The sequence below is a fragment of the Tachysurus fulvidraco genome, chromosome 9 (genome assembly GCF_022655615.1).
Source record: "Tachysurus fulvidraco isolate hzauxx_2018 chromosome 9, HZAU_PFXX_2.0, whole genome shotgun sequence".
In the NCBI taxonomy this organism is placed as follows: domain Eukaryota; kingdom Metazoa; phylum Chordata; class Actinopteri; order Siluriformes; family Bagridae; genus Tachysurus; species Tachysurus fulvidraco.
In genome coordinates this window covers 27942307-27957248 of record NC_062526.1, presented here as the reverse complement: position 1 = coordinate 27957248, position 14942 = coordinate 27942307, and the positions used below count along the sequence as shown (strand labels likewise).

Sequence of the window (14942 nt, the reverse complement as noted above, 5' to 3'; positions counted from 1 at the left end):
GAATAAGCAATGTGACAACCAACCCGTGAGACAACCAGCCTTGGTCTCCCCTACTTTACCTGGACATCACTGGACTTGCAACCAACATCAGAACTTCAGGCCTCTTCTAAGTTATTTTTATTGTGAGTTCAACACTTAATAAATAGGTTTCCTGTCATAAATAATAAAGGTTTCCTGTCGAACTCAAACGTCTAAAATTCTGCATTCCCCGTGAGAGGTGTATGATGATCTCACTGTATCTCCAACACTAATATTTTTTAATCTCTTCCACCCTCTTCTGGTGATTGTGTGGAACAGCAGCAAGTTACTAAACCATTTGAAGGCAATGGTGTAAAAGCAGATTGGGGTTTTTTGAGATCTTCATGCAAAAAGCAATGTAACAATTTGGAGATAAATGTCTTCCAGGACACAGCAGGAGAGGATTATAAGAACATCCTGAGAACCAGTGACAGGGTCATGGAGCTCAAGGCTCACTGATGCAGCTACCTTCTAGGAGATGAAAACTGGATGAAATCTGGAAAGAAGATGAGTGGGCAGAGGCAGGGTTATGATCTGGGTAATGTTCTACTGGGAAACCTTGGATCCTGGGGTTCATGTGGAGGTTATTTTAATTTGTACAACCTACCTAAACACTGCTACAGACCAAGATCACTCCATCATTACAACATTGGATTGCTAATGTTAGAGTCATCATTTAGAGTTACTCTGCAGTTCAAGAACGGTTTGAGGAACATGGTTTTAAAGTGTTGAATTGGCTTCCAATTTCCGCAGATATCAATTTGATCAAGCATCTGTGGGATCTGGTGGACAAAAAAACCTGATCCATGGAGACTCCACCTCTCAACTTACATGATGTTTAATACCACAGCACTCCTTATGAGGTCTTGTGGACTTTAGACCTAGATGGCTCAAAGCTGTTTTAGAGGCACGAGGACGGAATGGATAATATTATGTGGTGGTTATAATGTTACAGCTCATCAGTGTACACTATTGCTTAAAGCTTAACAAGTGAGAGATCTTCAGTATCAAAAAGATACTTATGCAACCATGTGTTCAAAATCTCTCTCTCTCTCTCTCTCTCTCTCTCTCTCTCTCTCTCTCTCTCTCTCTCTCTCTCCTGCTCTCTCTCTCCTGCTCTCTCTCTCCACTCTCCACCCCATTTCTCTGCCACCCAGAACCAGGAAGTCTCTCTCCCTTATTTCACAGAAAATGCTCTGAGTGACTCTTTCTCTCTCTCTCACTCTCTCTGTGAGTTCAGGAAAATGGCTGAGGCGAGTATTTCAGTAGATCAGGATCAGTTCATCTGTCCAGTGTGTCTGGATCTCCTGAAGGATCCGGTGACTCTCTCCTGTGGTCACAGTTTCTGTAAGGTGTGTATTAATGGCTGCTGGGATCAGGAGGATCAGAAGGACGTCTACAGCTGTCCTCAGTGCAGAGACACTTTCACACCAAGGCCTGTTCTACGCAGAAACAACATGCTGGCTGAGGTGGTGGAGAAACTGAAGAAGAAGACTGAAGTCCAAGCTGCTTCTCCTGCTCACTGTTATGCTGGACCTGGAGATGTGGAGTGTGATTTCTGCACAGGGAGGAAATACAAAGCCATCAAGTCCTGTCTAGTGTGTGTGGCTTCATTTTGTGAAACTCATCTCAAACCTCATCTTGAAAGTCCTGCTTTGAAAAAACACACAGTAATTGAAGCCTCTGGAAATATACAAGAGAAGATCTGCCCTGAACACAATGAAGTTCTGAAGATCTTCTGTCGTACTGATCAGAGATGTATTTGCTCTTTGTGCTTGTTGGATAAACATAAAGGCCATGACGTTGTATCAGTTGCAGCAGGAAGAGCTGAGAAACAGGTGAGAACTCATCCGAATGATATTTCTCATTTAGATTCAGCAGCTTTGGTTCAATTCACTTCAAACTTATTTGTATAGAGCTTTTAACACTGGATGTTGTCTCATAGCAGCTTCACAGAACATGAGAAACATAATCAAATCAAATCAAAGTTTATTTATAGAGCACCTTTTTAAAACAGCAGGTGTTCTCCAAAGTGCTGTACAAACAATATAAAATAAACAATAGAAACAGCAAGTGAAGGAGCCTGCCTAAAGGCAAGGTCACCTCTGCTCTTTAATATTGCGTTGGGGGATACTATAAGCAGTTGCCCAGCAGACCTAAGTGCTCTGGATGGAGCATATGGCTTTAATAGGTCTGAAAGATACTTAGGACCAATCTTATTTAATGATTTAAAAACAAAAAGTAAAATCTTGAAATCAATTCTAAAATGAACGGGCAACCAATGAAGGGAAGCCAATATAGGTGTAATGTGTTCTCGTTTGCGTGTCCCGGTTAATAAACGTGCAGCTGCGCTTTGTACCCTTTGCAAGCGTGTTAGAGATGCCTCACCAATGCCTACATAGAGACTATTACAATAGTCCAGGTGGGATGATATAAAAGCATGGATGACCCTCTCAAAATCAGTAAAAGATACAAATGACTTGACTTTAGATAATTGCCTTAACTGAAAAAAACACGATTTAACTACCAAATTAATCTGTTTTTCTAGTTTAAAGTCACCGTCCATTAAAACCCCCAGGTTTTTAACAACAAGCTTCACAAATGACTTTAAGTCACCCAGATCTACATCACGAGTATTAATCTTACCGCCAGGTCGAAATAAAATGATTTCAGTTTTATCTTCATTAAACTTTAAGAAGTTGGAGGCCATCCAGGCTTTAATATCTTCAAGACATCTCAGCAAAGGTGCCTGAGAAAGGTGCCACAAAGAGTTTGCATCCTTCCGTTTCAAAGGCAGATAGAGTTGCAAGTCATCTGCATAACAGTAAAATGAAATGCCATGTTTCCTAAAAATGGACCCTAAAGGTAATATATATAAAGAAAATAAAATCGGTCCAAGAATGGAACCCTGAGGGACTCCACATACAAGAGATGCAGTAGAAGACACAAATTCCCCAAGACGTACAAAGAAAGTTCTTTCACCCAGATAAGATTTAAACTATTGTAACGCGGCACCCTTTATACCTTTATACCTTTATACCAACACAATGCTCAAGGTGAGAGATTAGTATATTGTGATCTATAGTGTCGAACGCAACAGTAAGATCTAACAGCATAAGAACAGCATAGTTACCTGCATCAGTGGTCAATAATAAATCATTATAAACTTTTACCAGGGCCGTTTCCGTGCTGTGAAGTGATTTAAAACCAGATTGGTACAACTCTTGCAAGCCATGCAAGCCTAGATAGGCTAATAATTGACTAAAAACAACTTTTTCCAATATTTTGGAAACAAACAGGAGTTTTGAAATGGGTCTAAAATTAGCAAGAACCGATGAATCCAAGTTAGGTTTTTTTTTTATCAGTGGTTCCACTATAGCGTGTTTAAAATGTAGGGGTACAACCCCATGAGTGAGACTACTATTTACAATCATCAGAATGTTAGGGCCAAGCGTTTCAAAAACCTTCTTTAGGAAATCTGGGGAAATAATGTCTGGACAACAAGATGGATTAATTTTATCAATGATGTCTTTTAAACAAGCAAGAGACACTGGCTCAAACTGATTACAAACAGAGGAGCACACAGGGAAAGAAGACATATCAGCAGAAGAGTGAACAATATTGGTTCTAACAGTCACAATCTTGTCATTAAAAAACTGCAAAATATTTTCGCATGTTTCTTTGGAAAATTCAAAACTTTTTGGTTGAGATGTATGTAAAACAGAATTAATAGTATTGAACAGAACACGAGGTTTATGATAATTTTTTGCTATGACATTAGAGAAATACCTTGACTTCTCCATTTTTACAGTTTTTTGATATTTGAACAAGCTGTCTTTCAAGTTATCAGACGAAACCTGCAGCCTATCTTTTTTCCATTGGCGTTCAGCTCTCCTGCACTCACACCTTGCAGCACGGGTAGTGTCGTTCAGCCATGGTTCAGATTTTGGCTTACCACGCATAGTCCTGAAAGGGGCAGCAATGTCCAGTGTATTCTCACAAGAAGAATAAAATAATGATGTTAACTCATCAGTATTATAATGGTGAGTGGACACCGAGAAGGCCATGTTTGTGTTTTTAAAAACATCAGTAAACCGTTTTGCAGTTAAAGAGTTAAATGAGCGACAGTGACGAGCAGGAGCACGTGGTTTCGGACTACAGAAACAAGAAATCTCAAATAGCACAGGCATGTGGTCAGAAAAAGTAGCATCACAAACATTAATATTATTAACAGCTAGGTCACATGATAAGACCAGATCTAATGTGTGTCCGTGCTCATGAATAGCACTGGCCACAAACTGCGTTAAATTAAACGATTCAATGAGATTTAGGAAGTCTTTAACCAACGGTTTGGAGGGACAACAAATATGGATGTTAAAATCTCCAACGATTAAAACTCTGCCATACTTCGGCATGATTTCTGCCAGAAAATCGGAAAAGTCGTTTATAAAGTCTATATGGTATTTGGGAGGACGATAAATCACAGCGCATAGCACTGGGTCAGGTTGATTCACTTCAAACGCAATCAGCTCAAAGCTTGTGTACGTGTTGCACATCACACGCCGGCAGTTGAATTTTTCCTTAAAAATAATAGCAACTCCTCCACCCCATCCTGTAAGTCGTGGACAGCTGAGAAAGCCACAGTTTAACGCTAAAACCTCTGAGAATGGGCTTACCTCACCCTCATTCATCCAGGTTTCAGTCACGCACAGTAGATCCAAGGTATAAAAGTCATTTAAGATAAACGTTTTGTTAATCAGAGATCTGGCATTTACCAGAGCAATCCTGGCTGGAGCTGGTTTATTTGCTATCCGGGTCTCACGATCCAACACCCGTAGGCACAATGAGTTTACTCCACCTCTCCGCAAGCGGGGAGACACTGACTGGCGAACCCTGGACTCCTCGTTGGCGTCGACCACCGGTACCAGCCAGGTGTAAACAAGATCCAAAGAGCACATGGAAATATAGAAGCAGTCGACTACCTGATACTCCGCTAACGTTCTACGGGGACTGCGGGAAACTGCAAGCCGGTATTTAATATTTACTAGTAGGCCCCCACGCTTCCCCCGCCGTCTATGTCGCTTTTTCTTCCGAGCAGGAAGCGGCGTTCGGCAGAGATATGCAGGTAAATCGTGCAGGTGAGGTGAGGTTTTCGAGTCACCAGAATTATAAATTAACATTCATTCATTCATTCATTCATTCATTCATTCATTCATTTATCTTCTACCACTTATCCGAACTTCTTGGGTCACGCGGAGCCTGTGCCTACCTCGGGATACACCCTGGACGGAGTGCCAACCCATCACAGGGCACACACACTTATAAATTAACATATTTTCCATATTCGCTCTAATGTTCAGAAGTGTCTGGCGATCATACACCAGTAGAGAGTCTACATTGTTAAAAGTAGTTAGTAAAAACAACACAAACATGATTACGGTTAGAGAGAAGAGACGGCCTGCCACACACATCGGCGCCATCTTTTTCTAAATCATTATAATGGCAAGATCGGTATACAAAAAGTTTAATATTATTCAAAGATTAGTATTTGGTCAGTTACAAGATTAAACTTGTGATTGAAGAGCTAAGTAAAATAAATGTATTCAGTAAACATATCTTTACTCAGCGTTTGTCATAAACACATCAGATGACTGAACCTTCACTCGGCCAACAGACATTTTACTACTTAAACTAATCTGAACAAGACAGTAGTGAACTTTAACCCTTTAACTGTCATTAATATTTCTCTCCACATCATTTATAACATCATATGTGTCCTCAGAGTGAGTTAAAGAAGGAGAAGATGAAATTCCAGCAGAGACTCCAGAAGAAGCAGAAGAAGGTGCAGGAGCTGAAACAGGCTGTGAACACTATAAAGGTGAGCAGTGAGCAGAGACAGAGCTGCTCCTAGAAACACACACAACATGGACAACATGGAGACATTTAGAGACCCAGTAAGAGAGAGAATGAGAGATGAGCTTTAAATGGACCTTCATGTGTTGTGTGTCTCCTAACAGCTCAATGCACAGACAGCAGTGGAGGACAATGAGATCATCTTTACTGAGATGATCAGCTTCATGGAGAAAAAGCGCTCGGAGGTGACGGAGATGATCAGAGCTCAGGAGAAGGCTGAACTGAGTCGAACTGAACGACTCCTGGAGCAACTGGAGCAGGAGATTGATGATCTACAGAGGAGAGTCACTGAGCTGGAGAAGCTTTCACACACACATGATCACATCCATTTCCTCCAGGTAACACACACTGTCTGATCTACAGAGTCAGATGTTCCTCACAATGTCAGTGACACAGGGGTAAAAACGGACCCAAGTGCAGGATAGCGTAAATTAAACAAGGATTTATTAACAAAAAAAAAAAAAACACAGAACAGGAACACTTCTTGTCAAGTTCTCCTCAGATGTGACTTCTGCCAAGACTTCCTTCTACAAGGAAAAGTTTAAAGCTTCCTCACATGACCCTCGGAAATTCCACAATATCATTTCTTCTTTGCTCAACCCCCCGGCTCCACCTTCTTCATCCTCCCTGACTGCAGAAGACTTTGCTTCTTTCTACCAGGAGAAGATTGAGGAAATCTGCCGGACCTTCACTTCAGCCCCGACTGCACTTACATCTTATCTCATCTCAGTATGCATTCCCCTACACCTTCGTTGTCACATTTCTCAACTGTGCCAGCAGAAGAGATTTTACAACTCATCCAGTCCTGCAATCCTACCCCCTACCACTATGCTCCATACCATCTCGCAAGACCTTTTGCCCTTCATTTCCACTATCGTCAATAGATCGATAGCATCTGGTCTTGTACCAACTACTTTCAAGAAAGCAAGGGTTATTCCCATCCTAAAGAAACCTGCTCTGGATCCATCAGACATCAGTAACTACAGACCGGTATCACTTCTCTCATTTATTTCTAAAATGCTTGAATGCATTGTCTATAATCAACTGTCTGTCTATCTCTCACAGAACAACCTCCAAGATCCCAACCAGTCTGGCTTTAAAGCAGCTCACTCTACAGAGACAGCCCTTTTGGATGTCTCTGAGAAGCTACATACGGCTAGATCAGCCAAACTGTCATCCATCCTTAATCTCCTTGACCTTTCAGCAGCGTTTGATACGGTCAACCACAAGACTCTCTTATCCACCCTCAAGAGTCTTGGGATTTGCGGATCAGCTTGGGAATGGTTCGCTTCCTACCTGGAAGGGCGCTCATATCAGGTAACATGGACGGGAGTGACATCTGCTCCACGCAGACTCTCCACTGGCATCCCACAGGGTGCAGTACTTGGTCCTCTTCTTTTCTCCTTGCATACTCACTCTCTTGGTGAAGATCATCACATGGGTTCTCTTACCACTGCTATGCTGATGATACACAGCTTAGCTTCTGACCGGATCTCAGCATGTCTGGCAGAAATATCATAATGGATGACTGCTCATCAGTTAAAGCTCAATCCTAGCAAAACTGAACTGCTGTTCATCCCAGGTGATTCATCCCCAGGTCATGATCCTGCTATATCCTTGCACAACGATCTGATCTCCCCTTCAGCCACAGCTCGAAACCTTGGGGTAACCATGGACAATCAACTGTCCTTTTCCTTTCATGTTGCTAATGTGACTCGATCATGTCAGTTACATCTCTACAACATTAGAAGGATTCGGCCATTTTTGTCCACACAGACTGCTCGGGTACTTGTTCAGTCTCTTGTCATTTCTAGACAGGATTACTGCAATGCACTGCTGGCAGGTCTACCTATGAACGCAATCCGTTATTGCAAATGATCTAAAATGCACCTGCCCGGCTTGTTTTCAACCTGCCAAAGTTCTCACAAACCACCCCGCTGCTGCAATCCCCCCACTGACTTCCGGTAGCTGAACACTTCAGATTCAAAACAATGATGCTGGCCTACAAAGCCAAAAATGGACCCGCTTCCTCTTACCTCAAAGCCCTCATCATTCCTCGCACTGCACCCCGCGACCTCCGATCTACAGCACTGCTCGACTGGTTCCACCACTTCTAATATATCTTGCATTTAAAACAAAACAAAACAAAACAAAAAAACCTTTGACACTTTTTCATTGTATCTTTGAATAAATGTTTTAAACTCATGGTATCTGTAACCTAGTGAACCAGCATTAATGTATTCAATGTTAGAGATTTAAGCACTTATGTACGTCGCTCTGGATTAGGGCGTCTGCCAAATGCTGTAAATGTAAACACAGACTCACGACAGGACGACAACAAAAGACAACAGAGGATTCTGCGCTGTGCAAGGCAACATGGCTCAACTAAATAGTACAAATAATTAATCAGACATGGGGACAGGTGTGCAGAGGCAGGGAGGAAAAGACAAGGGCTGGGCAGACAAGTGAACACAGAACATAATCAAAAAGGCACATGGCCAAAGTCCAGGCAGAGTCCTGACACACACACTCTCTAAAACACCTCTCACTTTTAAATAAATGTCCCTGTCTGACATCACAAGTGTGTCTTTCATTTCATTTCTTCTCTGTAGACTTTAGCTTCTGGACGTCAGTCTCCTCTATTACACAGACCAAATTTTAACACATCCAGCATCAGGGTCTCTCAACATCTGTCATTTGACAGAGTGAAGAATTCTCTCTCAGACCTGAAGAAGAGACTGGAGGAATTCTGTGAGGAGGAATTCAACAAAATCCGTCCACATGGTAAGAGGAGCTGCTCCTGCTGGAGAAACACAATGATGGACATCTTTACTGAAACATTGAAAAAATGACAGTTTTTGCTTTACTTTTACACTGGACATTTACATTCACTTGCAGCTCCCTGCTTGTACACCTACACATCGTTCATTGAGAAATTATTCTTGTCTTTTTTTAATTTTTGAAAAAAAAAAAAAAAAGATTGGTTAAATGGATTAAATGCAATTAGAATGCAAAATTTGATCATTTTGTTACTTGAGCTACAGGTTGTGTGAAATATCAGGAACCAGAGTGGGTTTGTTTAGCATGTAAGTCGATCCAAATATGTTGGTTAAAAATGTACAAAAACATGATGGAAAATTTATATAACATAAGGGTGAATATGTAGAGCAAATCATATGTAAGTAATAACTATGTAATAGTAATGTTTAATTATTTATTTATTTATTTTTTAATTCTTGTATTGAATTTTGAATTTTCACATTGAAACCATTACTATACTTATGATGGGCTGTCAACTCTATTTAGGTTCTTAGGATATTGTTTCCTATTGCACAAAAAAATTGGAGCAAAATAAACCACCCAGCTGGTCACATTGTGTCTAAAAAGTCAGTTAGATGCTAATAATTTTTTTTTATTAACACAACACTAAGAGACGTGCTGTTGTACTGAATATGATGCTTAATTAGCATCCTGTCTCAGACACTGTTGTTGATATGAGATTTTACAGTCTCCTCTTTTTGTGTGTGATGTGAGGAGACTGTAAAAATACATTTTTTTACACACAAAAAAAATCATTGCTTTTCTTAATTTATTCCCTCCACAGTTGCAGCAGTTTATATTATTTCACTATCGGAGCTACAGAGCAGAGAAAAATTTCTCAAATGTACGTCTAATCAACACACACACACACACACACACACACACAAACACATACACACACACACACACACACACACACACACACACACAAACACAGGTGTTTCAATTTCTACGATCTTGTGGTGGTTTCTGCTTAATGTAACATGTTCTTGATGGCACAGATATAGTTCTTTAACCTAGAGTAGTGAATTTGACCTTCCTAGGATTCAGTTACTTAGAGTGGTAAATTTTAGTTACTTTCCGTGGAGTCTCACTGCGGATTTCAATTATGAGCTCACTTCTTATAACCTGCAACCCAATATGGATGACCTTATCTCTCTGGCAACCCAGATTCCCACTCATAGCTCCTTGATCATGCCCCTCTGCAGCCGCTTTGTTAGATAACTGCTCCAACCTTGCAGTTAACCTCCAATGAGAAAGAGCAGCACCAAGGCAACAGACTTGGCCTTTCCTGTGTGGAGGCCGGCTACATGGCTTGTCGCTAAAGGAAGTGCCAGTGGGGAGCCGCTGGTCTCCAGTCTGCTCCAAACCTACTCTATATATTTTCCAAGCTTAATCTCTGTAACACCTATCATCTGGATTAAATTCGGAAGAGAGATGAGTGGAAGACTGCATTAAACTCCCCCAACAGGCCACTATGAGTACCTGGTCATGCTGTTTGTTCTTACCAAAATTAAGGCCACCTTCCAACCTCTAGTGAATAACGTCCTGTGAGAAATACTGAACAAGTTTGTCTTTGTATACTTAGACAACATTCTCATCTTCTCCCTCTCCCTGGAGTAGCATGTTTGGGCCATACTCTGACGTCTGCTTCTGAAACATCTATATGTAAAAGCCAAGAACTGTGAATTCCATAGTTCGAGCACCTCCTTCCTGGGGTTTATACTTTTGGCCGGTAATGTACAGATAGACTCCAGCTGAGTTGAGGCAGTGGGAAGTTTGCCATGCCTTGAGAGCCAGGAAACAGCTCCAGCGGGTTCCTGAGGTTTGCCATCTTTTACCGCAAGTCCCTCAGAAGCTAAAGTGCTGTCGCAGCCCCCAACACCAAACAAGCCTTTACCAGACTCAAAGATCTCTGCCCCAATCCTGACTCTACCTGACCCATCCCTGCAGTTTTCTGGTGGAGATGGATGCTTCTGTCCTCGGTATGGGGGGCTGTCCTGTCTGAGCCCTGCACCTTCTTCTCTCTACATGTCAGCCTGACTAAACACAAATATGCCATCAAGGAGTGCAAGCTCTTGGAGGTAAAGTTTTTTATCTTGAGGAATAGCATCATTGGCTTATAACGTGGAACATCCGATTCTAGTATGGACAGATCACTGGTTTAACGATTCTCTAAGATGTGTTTCTAATTGGATCACCTGTTTGCTTACATTGTATTGTAACTGTGTATTTGTATGTGAACTCTGTGTGCTGACACTGTGTGTATCTCTGTCTGTCCAACCCCTCACTGCTTCATGGCTGCCTTCTCTCATTTTGCCCTCAGTGGCTCTGTTACCTGGTGTGCTCATTAAAGACTTATGTAATTAAGCTCCAGTCTAAGTTCTGCATTTGGGCCCTACAACACTGTTCTCCTACAGCTTGTTTTTCACAATGTTGCACTCAGATTCATGGTGACCTGAAACAGGTTGCACAGTTTATTATGCTACCCACTCCGCTGTATGACTACTAAGAGCAGTATCAAACCCATTAAGACTGTTCTAGCAGAAGGATATTTAAAAATAGTTCATTACCCTGTAAATGAGTTCAATGTACCTGTAATGAGTCTGTCTATGTTTCCCCTTGTTTCTGTTTGGAGCCTTGGGAGCATCTGGAAGCCGCTCATGGGGAGGGGGGGGGGGTGTCTATCTAACGAGTCTGTCTATGTTTCCCCTTGTTTCTGTCTGCTGTCATTTCCCTGCTGTTAATTGTTTACCCCACCTACCTATCTGTTACCATGGACATTAACTACACTCATTCTCTTCCCCAGGTGTCTTGTCTTAGTCTGTGATTGCCTCCGTCTTGTGATTGGTTCTTGTTCCCTATATCTACACTGTTTGTTCATTCCCTAGTTGTGAGTCGTTGTTGGTGTTTGGCGTATTCTGTTGTCTGTACCTGTTCCCTGTCCTGTTCAGTGTTCTGACCTGTTTTGCTTGCCTGTTTCTCGTTTTGTTCATTAAATAGTAAAACTGCATTTGGATCCTCCCTTGCCTTTGTCTAACCATGTCACTTCATGACAGTACAACAGACACCCCTTCCAGAAGACTGCTGAGTACAGCATGTGGGAAGTTTCTTGTTACCCTCTGGTATAAAAGGTGTTGAAAGACCATCCATGGGGTACAGCAGAATATAGGATAATGTGTATAACCCTGATTTTGAACACCAGAAATTATTCAGAATCTAATCTAAACTGTTTTTCAAAAAACAGTTCAGCTGGTCCCCTCAATGTAACATTTCTCACATATTCTTATCTGTGCAGGTTCCATACTCAGCAAGACAAAAACATTCCCACACACAATCTGTTTTTTGTTAAAAATGTTAATATTTAACAATTGTTTATTTGTTTTATTTCTGCTTTTATTTTAGATTTCTGTCATCTGACTCTGGATCCCAACACGGCAAATCATAACCTTGTTCTGTCTGACAAGAACAGAGCAGTGAGATACAGTGAGAAAACACTGCCTTACTGTGATCATCCACTGAAATTTGACTCCTGCCTTCAGGTGTTGTGTAAGGAAAGTTTAAGTGGACGCTGTTACTGGGAGGTGGAGTGGAGCGGTGATGGAGATGTGTCCATATCAGTCTCGTATAAAGACATCAGGAGAAAAGGAGATAGTAATGAGTGTACCTTTGGACTCAACAATAAGTCCTGGAGTCTGTGGTGTTCTTCATCTCTCTCTTTCTATCACAACAACATTAAGACTGATCTCAGTGGTCCATCATCTTCCAGAATAGGAGTGTATGTGGATCACAGTGCAGGAACTCTGTCCTTCTACAGTGTCTCTGACACCATGAAGCTCCTCCACAGAGTCCACACCACATTCACTCAGCCTCTATACGCTGGGTTTGGGGTTCATAGAGTAATTGTTAAGTTATCCGATTCAAAATAGTTGTTTTACAGGAATGATTACTTAAAAACCTATGGCCATTTGTAAGTAGGATTAGCATGTCATATGCAATCAATAGCTTCAGACAAAATAGGAAATTTATTTAACACTTTCTTTAATATGACATGGAAATTAAACGTTCATGTGAAAAAACACTGAAAAAAGGGAATGCATGTTTGGTCAGATTTAGGAGACTATATTATGTACAGTAGTATGAAAAAGTGTTGGCCCCTTCCTGATTATGTATTTTTTTTTGCACGTTTGTCACATTTTAATGTTTCAGATCATTAAACAAATTTAAATATTAGTCGAAGATAACACAAGTAAATGCAACATGCAGTTTTTAAATGAAGGTTTATATTATTAAGGGAAAACTAAATCCAAACCCACATCACCCTGTGTGAAAAAGTGTTTGCCCTCCTGTTAAAATATAACATAACTGTGGTTTATCACACCTGAGTTCAATTTCTCTAACCACACCCAGTCCTGATTACTTCCACACCTGTTCACAATCAAGAAATCACTTACATAAGACCTGACTGACAAAGTGATGTAGACCAAAAGATCCTCAAAAGTGACACCATGCTGAGATCCAAAGAAATTCAGGAACAAATAAGAAAGAAAGTTATTACGATTTATCAGTCTGGAAAAGGTTATAAAGCCATTTCTAAAGCTGTCGGATTCCAGTGAACCACAGTGAGAGCCGTTATACACAAATGGCAAAAAAGGCAAATCTACAAAAAACACTGTCCCCACAATGCAGCATGGTCATGGCAACAACATGTTTTATAGCTACTTTTCTTCACCTAGATCTGGGAATCTTATCAAGGTGGGGGGATCATGAATAGCTACAAATTCCAGAGGATATTTGTGTAAAGCCATAAGGTGTCAACTCTAACTCTCTCTCTCTCTCTCTCTCTCTCTCTCTCTCTCTCTCTCTCTCTCTCTCTCTCTTATCTGTTAAATGCTTATGTCCGATCCAAATATCAATTGTGCACAGGAGTTAACACAGTGTTAGAAGGTGTCCAGCTATTAAAAGTAACTGTTAGTCTGTGCTGTTAGCCATTAATATTTACTGCAGCATGAGAAACAGGCAGAGAAAAACATACATGGGTGTAACCTGCAGGACACAAAGTAATGAGGGCAGGTCAATAAGAGGTGTGGTTAAGAGCTAAGACATATATCATGTGATGATCCTAATGCCATGTACTGTGGCTTATGTTCAAAAGTGGAGGATAAAACCCATGAAAGGGTCGTGTATGACTAAACTAATTTATAGATGATACAGATCATTAAGCAATAAGTGACTAAGTAAAAATCTAAGTAAATAAACAAACAAATACAGCATCTTTTTCATGTCCTTATTTATAAGCTATTTCTTCTTTTATTGTTTATAAGTTAATAAATGTTTGTTCTGATGTAAAATAAATTTTATTTAATTAATAGCAATTAAATTGATAGAGGAGAGGTTTTAGCTATCAGGTCATGTTACAACGTAACCATCACATATTACAACTGTTTCATACAGAATATGACCACATATTTTCACCATACCTATATAAAAATAATTCAAAAGAAGAAAATGCTTTGAACACTAAATACCCAGAAAAAGAAAGCAGGTATGTTACAGCAAGGTAAATAAGTATGCAAAAAAAAAAAAAAAGACAGAAGTGAGGGTAAAAATTTGGTTTCAGGCAATGATGGTGATTCCATGAATTCAAATGAATCTAATTATTTATTTATCCTCATGACATAAAAAGCAAATTTCTTTCAGAGACTGAAGGGCTAACAGTAGTACATGACTATTTCCCTGATCACACCTTATTAATGATGTGAGATTATTAAGGAAAGAAATTACTTTCACTGATTAAGAGGTAACAACTCTTATGGATCTCCCCCTATTTTCATAATTTTCGCCTACATGACCTACCCACCTAAATAGTGGTACATCTCCCACATACTACACATACACACAGGGGTGAACCTGGTCTCATTGGAAAGAAGAGAGTCTTTCCAATGAGAGTCTAGTTTCAGATACAAGTGTCAGAGTGATTCTAGGCCTTACTGACACAAAGTTACAGAGGCTAGAATGGAGGGTTTTGATTTCCGTCTGAGATTTTTTCTAATAAACTGATGAATCTTATTGCTGTGAAACATGTTAGGAGCTAAATAACAACTGAGAATCATAGCCACATATCTTGGCTTTCACTAAAAAAATTCAAGTCAAAAGACTCAAAAATGGATTTTATATGAATATTTTTCTAC

General features: G+C 40.4%; 1 protein-coding gene across 1 annotated transcript in view; it reads left to right on the top strand.

Annotated features, from left to right (window-relative positions):
• Positions 1–830: 830 nt before the first annotated feature.
• The window catches only part of LOC113648461 (E3 ubiquitin-protein ligase TRIM16-like), a 16614-nt gene continuing 2502 nt past the window's right edge, over positions 831–14942 (top strand). Inside the window, exons 1-5 of the mRNA XM_047818446.1 lie at positions 831–1856; positions 5801–5896; positions 6036–6269; positions 8544–8715; positions 9536–9595. Coding sequence (XP_047674402.1) covers positions 1263–1856; positions 5801–5896; positions 6036–6269; positions 8544–8715; positions 9536–9595 — 1156 coding nt within the window. The 5' untranslated portion in view covers positions 831–1262. The remainder of the gene's footprint in view (positions 1857–5800; positions 5897–6035; positions 6270–8543; positions 8716–9535; positions 9596–14942) is intronic.